This window comes from Thunnus thynnus, chromosome 13, assembly GCF_963924715.1.
Source record: "Thunnus thynnus chromosome 13, fThuThy2.1, whole genome shotgun sequence".
In the NCBI taxonomy this organism is placed as follows: domain Eukaryota; kingdom Metazoa; phylum Chordata; class Actinopteri; order Scombriformes; family Scombridae; genus Thunnus; species Thunnus thynnus.
Window position 1 is genome coordinate 25287551 of NC_089529.1, and position 13518 is coordinate 25301068.

The window sequence follows — 13518 nt, forward strand, 5'->3', positions numbered from 1 at the left end:
TGATGAAAGAGGTGCAGTACAAGTCAGTTGATTGCAGGTGTCAACAACTGGAATGCAAAAAACAGTCACATATAACCTAAGAGAAAAAAAAGAAAGACACAAAAAATGTATTATATACTTTTCTCTTTGAGTTTATGTTTGACTGTTAATCATATTGTTTTTCATTCTGATTGTTGACAACTGTGATCGATGATAATATGATGTTTGTGCCTGTCGAAACGTTGCACAGCAAGAGTGTTATGCCCCACCCTTGGTCGGCCATATTGGGCAAACAACAATCCACCATTTACCCAATTTAAAACTCTTTTAACAAACAAACACCTTTTAAAACATCCAAACCATGGGATTTATTAATGAAAAACACACAGAACAACCAGAACACTAAATAAGTGCTATAAACAATCAAAATGCAACACAAAAACTAAATAATATAAAATCCCAGGCTGAGAGGCAAGACCAGCAGTCCACAATGAAGACGCCTCTCCCTGCAACTAACAAAGAGTAAATAAAAATAAACATTGTTTGGTCCAACAAGAGTTTTTAGGATGTGCATACCTTTTTACCCATTGTTCCAAATTTTGTGCCAGTCCATCTCTGTAATAGTTGTCGACACATTTCACTCGGACCCAAAAATGTTAATCTACTGTTGGCAACTACAAGAAATTAGGATGTCCAGTATCTCGTAGATGACCACTAATGTCAGTAGGACTCATCCTCTGGGGATGTCTGTACCAAATTTCATTGCAATGCATTCGATAATTGTTGAAATATAATATATATAAGAATGAAAAGAAACTGTATTGTCACAACACACATCACTCAGTTCTCAACATTATAAGAGAAGCCTGTGTTACAAACTGGGTCACGGAGTTTCCTCAAACTCTACCGCCATCGCTGAAATGACCCACGTAGAATGTTTTTGATCAGGGAGGGAGCTGGAGGCTGTCAGCATGAAGGACTATGTTTGAGAGAACAAAGATCTATGAAGTTCAAAGAGATATTAAGTTTTGTTTTTTTATCTTGATGTCTAGAAAACTTTTACAGTACTGTATTAAAGTCTCCCTTTTACATTATTGGTAGTGTGTTTCAAATAGAGTTTAATGATTAATGATTCAAGGCAAAGAAATCCTGGACTTGCCTGCAAAAATTTCTCTCTTCTTTTTGTTCTCTGCTTGTTGTGAATTCATGTTTACTTGTTAAGAAAACCAATGCATGCTGTATCATGAATTTCACTGTTATGAGAAAAGGAGTTTGGCTCTCTGTCTCCCGTCTCACGCCGATCCTATTCCCTGACGTCGCGCTCCAGCAAGAACTAATTCACCCTGTTGTGATTCAGAATGCGCTGCAGTTCAATTTTTAAATGATATCGCTCTTTTATATGCATGAGTTTTAACTCTGGAGGGTCAATTATTCAACAGTAAGAGTAATGAGAGCTTAGAGATCATGACAAATACAATACAAAATGCATTTTCCACTTTTCTCCATTGTTGTTATTACTTTAGTGTGTATTCTTATATGATAAATTGTTATTCTGGAATATTCTGGTTGATAATAGTCATGGATCAAGGAATCTTTAGGCTGTTACTATCATTGCATTTTCCTCTTTCTTGGACAGATTTAAAGAAAAAAAAGAAAAGAATAAGAGAGGAAGGGTGATGATCATAGACTGTATAAAATATTGACGTAGTCACCGTGATGTCACCCGTTGGTTTCTGATGAGCGGTTTTGAAGTTCAAAATGAGGCGCTCCGGCCATCGCCATCTTGGCAGTGACTTAGTCCGCCTCACTCCCAGCCAATCAAAAATGGGCAAAGAGGCAGGCCGAATGGCTGAAACAAGCCACCTAGCGGCTGGCGGACCTGTCACTCAAAGCAGCCATGTCCTTCATTATGCATAACTTTATGGCTTAATAAAATTTAAACGGGTGAGTTATAAAAAGATTCAGCCCTCGTACAGTTTTCATGAAAGGGGAAATTAGCTATAGAAACCAACAGTGTTCTTTGTACCAGGCTGTAAACACGTTTATTTCTGCTGTAAAAGCATTTTAACATGGGGGTCTATGGGGATTGACTCGTTTTTGGAGCCTCAAGTGGCCATTTGAGGAACTGCAATTTTTGGCACTTACGCATTGGCTTCATTTCTCAGCCCCAGAGGTTGTCGCTTGGTGATGATACATGACATGGTGGCTCTGTGAGTTTAGTGTCCTGTAGAGGTCCAAAGTGTTGGGGCAGATCCGAAACTGACCTGTGGAAAACCTGCCCCAAACCTGACATGAATACATTTTAATTTTCAAAAATAAAACAAAATAGCAGAAATATAATCAAATGTCTGAAGAATAAATAAAGTCATAGAAACATTTTTGTATATATGCTTCAAAGACTCATTAATAGAAGTAATTAAAAAGTTCTATTTTGAAGTCCTGCACCAACAATAAAACCTACCGTAGCCAACAGGGCAAGAGATAGACAGAAGATGGTCGTTTTCTGACCAATCTGTGAATTTTCATTTAATAACAGAAATGTCTTAATAGGCTACTGATTTCATAAGATGTTTTGATTATGATGTATCATGTGATCAGAGCTGATACTATGCTCAGATCCATCTTAATCCATCAGACTTTTTTTTAGATTAGACTCAGTAGAATTATACAGTGCAGAGAGAACTTGTTAGATCTTTAGTGTTCAGCCTTAGACCTTCCACGGCTGGACAAAAAGATTGTTGAGACCAAACGGACACTGCTACGGCTTGAGGTTGAAGCCAATGTGGAAATACCTTAAAGTGCAATGCCATCGACGGCCACTAGATGCTGGCCTCAGTTGACTCCCGTTCAAAAAGTGTCAACTTCTCTGCAGAAACACTAAGTTGTTAATTTCTTGGTGTCAGTCGCTAAATTCAGGCCCTCTAATAAGTGTGCTGGTGGTCATTTTGGAAATTTAGTTTAATGCTACTTGATTATGATGCCTGCCCTGTTAGCACAATTTAGCTAAAACTGGCATCAACCATAAGCTGGAATGCTGGACTTCAAACCAGCTCCAATATTACCTCCATCTTTAAATACAGCCTATGGTCGAGACACTGTGACTCTGATTAGCTATTTTTTTAGGAGCAGTGGACTCACTGGAGATCAGTATTCCTTCTCACAGCTTCTCTTTGGACAAAACCAGTGTTTTATTATTCCATTAAGTAGTTCATCTTTTTGTCCTGTCTGTCTATTCGACTGTCTGTGTGTCATATTAATCAGGCTCTCTCACTTGTACCAAGAAGAATACTGTATGAAACTATCAGTGTAATGTGTTACATAAAAGCCAAGTGCCCCGAACACATCATTTTTTTTATCGAAGAATCAATTTTCTGATAAGGCCGCCTAATGATTCTCTCCCCTTTTCCTCTCACCATCCAAAGCTTTGGAGTCACAAATGGTGCATTGCTCAAATTTGAAAGTGTCTCATCACTGTTTTTTGTTCACTCATATTGAAAATCTTCTAGGGCATGTGGTTTCCCAGGCAACGAAAACTCCTTCAATTGTGGTTTCTCTTGTAGTCATGAAAACGTACCTTTTTTAAGACCTTAGATGGCTTTACGAGGTGCAAAATGAATGCAGCAGCTTTTGGATTTTTGAGAGAGCCATCCAGTAGCATTTCTGCTAAATTCTCAAGATAATTTCGGTAATATAGAAACATTTAAGTTCTGCTAATCAGTATTTTTCAAATTAACAATTGATTCAATGATTATATACAGTATATACTTTACATTTCTTACAAACCTTTAGATTGTGACCCCAATGTGACCCCAAGAGATTTTTAGCCTCCTTTAGCTCATGTGCTGCTTGTGTGCTGGATGTGTAAATAAGTGTTTGCTAACACGTTGACCACAACAACTCTCTAAAGGTTTAGTCGCACCAGAAAGTGCCACCGCGAAATTCATCAAAAACAGACTCAAAGCTGCGTTTTCGTGTTCCACCTGTGTGTAATATCACAGGGAACTGTACCAGCCTCCCTCTGTGTGTATTTTTAGGGACCCACAATAGCATCTCTGTTTTCAACCACTAAACCTCCCTGTTCTGTCGTTTCCCAGGCGACCACGATAGAAGATATGGAGGCACGGCTGGACTGTGGCCTGGTCAAAGGCCACGCCTACGCTGTGACAGATGTACGGAAAGTGCGGCTAGGTCACGGATTGCTTGCCTTCTTCAAATCGGAGAAGCTACACATGATTCGCATGAGAAACCCCTGGGGAGAGAAGGAGTGGAGCGGCCCTTGGAGCGACAGGTAATCACAACGCTGCCCCCTACAGGCATGTTTGAACTACTGCAGCTTATCAGATCTTATCTTTGAGATAAAAAATATGGATGTATCTGCCTTGCTGCCAATTTTTTCCCATTATTATAAAAAAACGGTTGTCAAGACATCTCCAAATGCATAGAAGGCCAATTATTTTTTGCAGTGGGCCACAGAACGCAGAAACCAGAAGCTAGAAAACTTTCTTGGCTCATTTGAGGGAATGGGCACCATCAATGGGTCTTGTGTCCATTTCCTATAATACATCCCAACAAGTCCTCCAAAATAAACGACCAAATACTTCGTTTGACTATGTGCACTCCAGAACGACACATAGGAGCGTTTTGTAATCTGGCGCTGCTATCGGCAGAAATCGGCAGGACAACATAATTTGTCTGTGTTTTCCAAAACTGTTACAAATCACTGTTAAAAAAATAATGATGTTTTATGATGTGACAACACTGTGGTTAAGGTCTGGTTAGGTTTAGACACAAAAACTTGGTTAGGTTTAAGGAAATATCATAGTTTGGGTTAAAATGATCACTTTGTTAAAGTCAGTGAAACATGTGGTGTTAAAGTTACAACTTAATTAAAGTTAGGCGATCGTCGTCATCATGACTATAATAATAACTAGAGGGTTAAGGTTGTAATTACAGTTTTTTAAAAACGGACCCTTGCGGTTAGAAACAGGAAACAAACAGCGGTCCACTGTTGGGTTAATTTTTATATACATCTTGTGAACTGCGCTGCTGCTCCGGGTCATAATTACTACGGCTGCTAGATGTCACTCCAACGTAACCATATGTCAATTTTGGGCAACTGACATTAAGACCTGTTTTTCTTAGATGTTCCTCAAACATCCATGCTATAAAACAATTAAAAATGTGTCTCATGGGCTACGTTTAGACTGCAGGCAAAAGTGGCCTAAATTCAATTTGTTTTGCTCATATGTGACTCAGATCTGTTTTGTTTTTTTTCATAACAGTGTGAACAGCACAAATCACATGGAATCTGATCTTTTCAATTCTGATTTGGGCCACTTAAATGAAATAAATAATTAATTAAAAGTAGCCCTTGATATCCTTACATTTTGGATGAAATCTGTTTCTGTGAAGCCATTCACGTCATGATCCCACCACTCCTAGCTCCGACTCCACATCCACACACACCTCCGTACAGAAGTAGCCTTTCCTCCACAAAAAGCCATAATTTAAAAATTTGGCTCTCTTTCTCCACATGCTCTTCTATGTTTTCATCTGCTCAAGCATTCACTGGCTTTCACTGCTGACTTTAGTGGCCTCCATGTTTACTTCTGTATGACGGTGTTCTGCAGGTGATGTCTTTGTTATTGTTCTTTTGCGCGTGTGGGTCAGTTCAGGACTGTGACCAGTTCACACTGGAATCTGATATTGACCACGTTTAAAAAATACTGTGAACAACCAGATAAAAAAATCGGATCTGAGCAATAAATCTGAATTGAGCACTAATAATCGCAGTGTGAACGTAGTCATGGAGGCTCATTTAGCCTTCTTCGTCCATTTGTCCTGATATTGCACCGTGATTTAGGACGAGGAACATTTCCAGAGCAACACAAACAACGTAGTCGTCCTTTTATATGTGACCTTGTTGTGACTTGTACCAATTTAACTAATTTAATTTTTAAAATGTCCATGTGCACTGGTCCTGTTTGTCTCTAAAAACTGGACACACCGGTTTCTAGGAGATTGCATGTGATTTGACGACCAATCCACATTATGACCCCAACAGCGTAGACAACAAAGCTGCACTATGGGAAACGTATAGACGATGAAAAATGGGGATGCAATCAAAGTAATGGGCCACAGAGCGAACAAGAATGACTGAATTCAGCTTTGTTGGAGCGTTGCTTGTTTTGTAGAGAACGATATCAGACAGTGCAGTGCAGCTCAGATATCATTTTCCCCGGGACACTCCCAGAACAGGCGGGCCAAAATTGAGCTGACTGACCCTTCAATTCAAAATGTCTGAGTGAATCAGAATGACTGGTTCGTGCAAGTAGCTGCTCCATCAGGTGGATAAACCTCCCTAGAAAAAAAAAAAAAAGTGTTTCATTCCAGGTTTACTTTCTGCATTACTCCTCCATTTCTGCACACACTTCACCTCTTAGGGGAATAGATAAGCCTGAGATAAAGTTGCTCCCTCGACATCTTTGAATCGTTAGCATCCAGACTCACGTGAAACAAACGGGGAGGTGGTAAAGCCGCATCATAATGGAATCTGAATCATTAATAAGCGAAAGAGAAAGACTTTATTAAAGAGACGTGAGTTATCAATCCTCTTTCTCAATCAATCCCTTCCTCTGACTGAATAATTTATTCATGGTTTGATAAAAACCTGTTACTGTAAATGGAGTCTGACAGACTGTTTGTCAGACATAAACACTAATACATCCAGTAAATGTCTGTGTTTCCCCTGAGCAGTAAATACAGAATAGACCTTGATGTTTAGGTTTGACTACAGTAAAAAATACAGATACACAAGTTTGACTCTTCAACATAAGAGTGCCTACGAGGGATAGACGCAAAATACAGTGATTGAGAATTCAGTTTTACAATTATTATGTTTATTAAAAGATTCACAGCTAAATGTCCTACTATTAATATCTATGAGCATATGGCTGGGGATTTTCTATATTTTTCATATTGCCAATAAATCTCATGTGCAGAGCCAAACCAACAATTAAAGTATTGTGTGTGTATCCAAAGCCTGATATATCTTATTCCTCTGTGCCGTAGACCTCCGTTGTTGTCCAAACACTATTAAAAACACATCAGTGAGCCACACCGCTGCACCGGGGGGTAGTTTTTTTTTTATAACGACTAATAACAGTTAGGATCAGGTTTTCAGTCTCCGGAGAGTAGTTATGTGTACGGCAGACAACACTGAGCATGTGCGGTGATGTGGTTCCGTTTACGGTGCCTCATTAGCTTGTTGTGCTACGTAACACACATCCTCACTTTGCACTGCACTGTACACTGTAAGAACTTAAGTACAAAGTCAAGAGTTCTGATAAATATCCTTCATTTTTACTTTTACTATATAGATACAGTATATAATAGATACAATTTTCTAAAATATATAAAAAAATGTAAGTATACACATGAGATATACAGTATATGAGAGTTTTTTTCCACTTTGCTGTAAGTAGTCACTTTTTTACTCTTTAAGTTGGTACTTTAGAGCATTCTTAAATGTAAGTTTAATAAATATGGGCCCTGGTTCTCTCTGCAGTTGATGTAAATCAAGTGTTTGCTCTCATGTCTTTGTTCGCTGCAGTTCGGAGGAGTGGAACAAAGTGAGCAAGAGTGAAAGAGAAAAGCTGGGCGTCACCGTGCAGGACGATGGCGAGTTCTGGTGAGAACCGTAAATGTACTAACAACTGTTGTTCCCTTCCTTTAGGCTGATTTATCGTGGCTTTGATGTCATGGTAACAATGTATTAAAGGTTTGATTGCATTTCAATGATTGCATTAACTTTGTAGAGCACCTGAACTGATGCTAATGTGACATTTTGGGCAGATTTTACACAGATACTACACAGACAAGTGCAAATCCATAAAACATACACAAGAAATACACCACTAACTTGTAAAGCTAATAATACAATAATATAAACACTGAAAAAATAAGAAGATGAGACCAAAGAGAAATATGCTTGGTGAGATTTAGATGAGAAGATCAATACCACTCTCACGTTTGTTTGTTTAATATAAAGCCACTTAGCAGCTGGTTATCTTAGCTTAGCATAAAGACTGGAACCAGGAGGAAACAGCCAGAGTGGGTCTGTCCAAAGCATCTTTAAAACTCACTAATAAACACATATATGCATGTAAAACAACAGTTTGTGGCTTTACAGGAAGTTAGGTGCTAGACTATTTCTTGGCTAGGCAGTCATCTCCTTAATGTGTTAATTAGTAAACTTTAGAGATGCTGGGAGATGAATTGTTATCTGTGTGCTAAGCAAAGATAATATGCTGCTGGCTGTAGATTCACATTTAACGGACAGATATGAAAATGTTGTTGATGCTGAACTATTTCTTTAAAGAGGCTTTTCCACATTAACATGAATACAGTTTGTGGAGAAACACCTGATGTTTGTAGATTTTTGGGGATTTTTGCCATTAAAATTGTCATAAAATGATGTTGGGATGTTGACAGTATCTATAAGATTTAATCTCATTCCATGTCAGCACCAGAAATGCCAGTCTCCCTTTAACATGTAACCCTTTCCTCTGTTCCTGGTCTCATTTCCTCTATTTTTTTTTACCGGTTGAAGGTCTTCTTCTTTTAAGATTTTCCCTCTAGTTGGTATCCACTCTTTCCGGTCTCTTCTCTCCTCTCCTTTTCCCGCCCACCTGCAGGATGACGTTCGACGACTTCTGCCAGTACTTCACTGACCTGATCCTGTGCCGCCTCATCAACACCTCCTACCTGAGCATCCACAAAACCTGGGAGGAGGAGGTGATGAGGGGCTCCTGGATCCACCGCCAGGACCCCCTCCGCAACCGATCTGGAGGCTGCATCAATCACAAGACCACCTTCCTGCAGAACCCTCAGGTGGGTCGAGGTAGTGACTGTGTTCATGTGCGTGATAGAGAGGTGTGTAAGCAGTGTCGGAGTGTGACGTGGTGTCCCTGTTTCCTTTTTCCCAGTATGTGTTTGATGTGAAGAAGGTGGAGGACGAGGTGCTGATCTGCTTACAGCAGAAAGAAAAGAGAGCCACGCCCAAAGAGGGAAAAGGGGAAAACCTCGCCATAGGCTTCGATATTCACCGGGTAGAAACACACGCAAAAACACACATACACACGAATGAGTGACCTCGGATACCTTCTGTAACGTTTCCTCATCCCGCAGGTGGAGCTAAATCGGAAGTACCGTATGCATTCAGCCCAGCAGAAAGTAGCGGGCTCCATCTACATCAACTCGCGGTGCGTCTTCCTCAGGAAGGAGCTGAAGGAGGGCCGTTACGTCATCATTCCCACAACCTTTGACCCCGGGCAGCAGGGTGACTTCCTGCTCCGTGTCTTCACTGATGTGCCTTCAGACTGCAAGTAAATCTGTTATCTGTCATGTCCATCACATGTGATGTTGCACCAGTGAACATACATGTTGTTACATGCATTAATCTGCCACTTATTCTCCATTAATTGTTTTTCTCTATAAGATCCAGTCAGAAAATAGTGAAAAACACCCGGCATAATTTCCCAGAGTCAAAGGTGAACAAATGTCGTGTTTGTCAAAACAACAATCCAAACCCAAAGATATTCAGTCTACCATGTTTGAGAAACTGAAATTAAAGTTTTTGGCATATTTGCTTAAAAAATGATTAAAACAATTATTTGATTATCAATGTACAGTAGTTGCTGATTAATTTTCTGTCGATTGATGAATCAATTAATCATTGCAGCTCTAGACAACATTACGGTTGCCTTGTGTTGAGTTGAATGTAAAAAAGACAGATGGAGGCTTGCTTTTATTTCTACGTTATGTACTGACTGCTGATGTACTGTCAGTCATGGAGTTGGCTGACACCCAGCATGCTACAAAAGTTATTTTAGCCATCAGGGCGTCCTGGTTGTCTACTGGTTAAGATGCATACCGCATAACTGCAAACGCAGACCTTTGTTGCATGTCCTACCCCTCGCTCTGTCCCGGTTTCCTTCAGCTGTCAAATAACATTAAGGTTTTTTTTTTATTTGGTATTCTTGCTGAGAAAAAAACAAAATTGTTAGTTAGCTATCTTGTCAAGTGCATTATCAAATGTTTTACAACCAATTTAGCACTTTAAAAATGTACTAAGTCCAGTAGTTAGACTTGTAGCCTGCCTTTCAACAAGTCACAATGCTAACATTATATTTGTGCCTGGTGCTGAGCTCAACAACCTGTTTCAGGCTTTTCTCTCATGACTGGCAAAGTTTTGCAGCATTTACTACTAATAGAGGGAGTCAGTGAGCCAATAAGTCTACAAGGATTTATGGCGAGTGGAATCACGTAATGCGCAAACTCTTTCACATTGCGGGTTGTTAGGGCTTCTGCAAACTGATAGACCATTCTTTAAATAAAGTACATGATAGGGAGCAGTATTACATGGTAGGAAGTTGACTTTGTTGTTGGTTGAAGGCTTTGTCTACCTTTATAGTGGCATCCACGTTGTAATATGAGAGGAGACATGATTGAGAACATCATTGTTCTAAATGCTCGTTGTGTCATGTGATGGACTTGTCGGATGGTCGGTTGATTCAACAGTAACAGTTTATAAGGCAAGTTTATTTGTATAGCACATTTCAACAACAAGGTAATTCAAAGTGCTTTACATCGAGCATAAAAGGCATTAAAACAGAATATAAAAGCAACACAAGTAAAAAGACATATAAAAACAATTAAAAAGTGTTACATTTGGAAATAAAAAAAGAAGATAAAAAGGGAATAAGACAGATAAAACAAGAGAATAAAAGTAACAGTGCAGTGTAAAATATTAACCCTTAATGTGGTTTTAATGAAAGGCAAACAGAAAAGTCTTCAGCTGCGATTTAAAAGAAGGTTTATAAGGTTCTCAAAATGTTGAGACACAACTTTTCACATTTTGTCATTCTCAAACAAACTCTAAATGTTTTTAAAAAATTCTGCTTCAGCTAAATGTGAAAAAATGTCCTAATAAACAAAAAAGTAAAGGTACAATAGTGTAGATACCTAATAGCTAACTGTATTATAACCTTATACTAAACTGATAAACTAATTTTTTAATCATGTTCTGTTGATATGTGGGCATAACCAGTATATGTATGTCATACTCCTCTCTCTACCCATGTTTCAGTCCAGTTAGCTTTAACACTTCTCTAACAATCATGTGGACTCTTCATCTCCCAGAGAGCTGTCTCTGGATGAGCCTCCTCAGACATGTTGGACAGGGATGTGTGGTTACCCTCAGCTGGTCACTCAGGTCCATGTGATGACTGCTGAGGGTCTGCAGGGCCAGGACTCAAACGGAGGTAGGACCACGATACCTAGCTGTATCTCAGCATGTCTTTGACTGTGTATTTGCATGTTGATTATCATGTTCCTGTGTTGAAAAGCGCTGTAAACTCCTGTAAACACCCACAGAGCTTCACTGCCTCAATCCCAATAAGAAAAGACTGCTGAACAAAACACAAGGTACCACAGCACCATCTGCTGAAACTAAATGCATTTAGTTTAGTTATTTAGCTTTAGCCTGTATATACAGTAGTTTCTCTCTTAAATCTCTTCCAGTTTGTGCAAAAACTGTTGTAAAATTTACAACTCACTCACCTTTAAAGCCACTATGTGTAGATGTTTTTGTTATTATATTAAAATATAATGGTAACCTTTTATATATATATATATATAGCACTTTTCAAAGCATCATTACAAAGTGCTTCACAAAAACAAATAAAATCAAACAAAAAAAACCCAAAATATAGCAAAAACAATAATAGAAAGTAGAAGTTTTAAGTGACATGGAGTATAAGGACTAATTAGTGCAGAAATGCAAGTTTCTAAAAATGAATTTTTAGTAGAGATTTAAAGGAAGTCACTGAGGTAGCAAGACAAATTTCAACAGGAAGACTCCAAAGGTTCAAAGATTATAGCAACTTTCAAATTATTCTGATGCCAAAAAAAGAGACAATCCAGATGAAACCTGTGCAGTCTGTTTTCAGTCCGTGTCCCCGTTCATATCCTTCACACAGTGGCTTTAATTTGATTTACTGTTGCTGAGCGAGCAGGTTGTGACTTGGTTACAGAATTGATGACTTGTAGTAAAGGTGAAGAGTTTGGTTTCCAAAATGAGATAAATGATAATAAATGAGAAAGAAACAAAAACTGTCTATCACTTGTACTCAATTTATTGACGACATTTCACTTCTCAGACCTTGATCAGGTTAAATTCATAGACAAACAGCAACTCGACCATGTAAACAGAGCTCAGGGGAAATAACAACAATCAGAGGGCACTAGCAGCCTCTACCTGGCTACCTGATACAATACCATACAAAGGTCAATGAGCAGCCCTACTGAGCTTTTCCAATTGAAACAGGGATGCTACACTTACAAATGTATAGAGTACAAGTGATGGCCAGTGTGCAGGGTATTTTATGTTGTTTTTTTTTGATTGGACGCAGCTGTCTAGACACTCATATACAGAATTTTGTTGTAATTTTTACAAAATGAGACTGAAAAAAATTAAACATACCCTACAATATGATCAACAGCAAAGGTTTTTTAAAAATATATTTTTTAAAGAATATTGACTAAAAATATTTGCAGACTTGATCCTCCGTATTTTGTCGACACTAAATGACAGACGACTTCCAAAGTGTTCTGGAAACAAACTCTTCACCTAATCAACCCAAATAATCAGTAAACAAACCACATACATGCATATTAATCACAGTGTCCGTTATCAACACAATGTATTGATTAAAAACTTTTTTTTTTTTCCCACAGCTGTCGATCCATACATGATCATCACCTGTGAAGGAGAGAGAGTTCGTTCACCGGTTCATAAGGACACACGGTGCCCAAACTTTGACATCAAAGGCCTGTTCTACCGCAAGAAACCCAAGGAAGGCATCCACATCGAGGTGAGCTGTCAATCTCTGTGGGACAACACGCTGACAATTAGCTGAATGTTCATGTTGGCTGCAACCAGCAACCAAAATGTAGCAGCTCAGATCCTGTGAATGGTCGCTATCAGGCATCACAGAGGACGAAAACCTGTTGTCTGAGAAGATAAATGCATTTTTCCAGAAGGATGTTTAATTATGTGATGCAAAAGTTTAAAACAGTCAATAAAATAAACTTAACAGATTTCTTAAAGGGGGGATGTCTTTTCTACATATCACCTAAACCAGCAACTAAAATTTAAAGAGGTCCAGTTGGAGAAAATGTCTTAAAGCAAAGGTCCAGATCATTACGTCGAAGTATTTAGTGTGATATATATTTAAGTAGCCTAGTAGTTGTATCAACATCTGCATGTAATCAATACCTGACTGTCAATTGATGATTCAAAAACTTTTTGACAATATTTATTGTCAAGTAACATAGAACTGAACATATTTGTATGACTGCTGATATGTTTAATGTAATAATAATAATCTCATCTACTAAATAAAATAGGGCTGCATTTGAAAATAAGAGAAAATAAATAAAATGTTTAAATAAAGTGCTTAACTTCAGAAAAATAAA

General features: G+C 38.5%; 1 protein-coding gene across 2 annotated transcripts in view; it reads left to right on the plus strand.

The window, feature by feature from the left end:
• The window catches only part of capn5b (calpain 5b), a 63645-nt gene that overhangs the window by 44605 nt on the left and 5522 nt on the right, over window positions 1-13518 (plus strand). The window contains exons 6-13 of one of the 2 annotated variants that reach the window (XM_067608794.1): window positions 4074-4267; window positions 7592-7669; window positions 8676-8871; window positions 8967-9089; window positions 9169-9365; window positions 11182-11303; window positions 11416-11466; window positions 12778-13198. In XM_067608794.1, the coding sequence (XP_067464895.1) occupies window positions 4074-4267; window positions 7592-7669; window positions 8676-8871; window positions 8967-9089; window positions 9169-9365; window positions 11182-11303; window positions 11416-11466; window positions 12778-12959 (1143 nt within the window). In that variant the 3' untranslated portion in view covers window positions 12960-13198. Of the gene's footprint in view, window positions 1-4073; window positions 4268-7591; window positions 7670-8675; window positions 8872-8966; window positions 9090-9168; window positions 9366-11181; window positions 11304-11415; window positions 11467-12777; window positions 13199-13518 lie in introns of those variants that run through there. The other variant, XM_067608795.1, reaches the window with a different exon arrangement.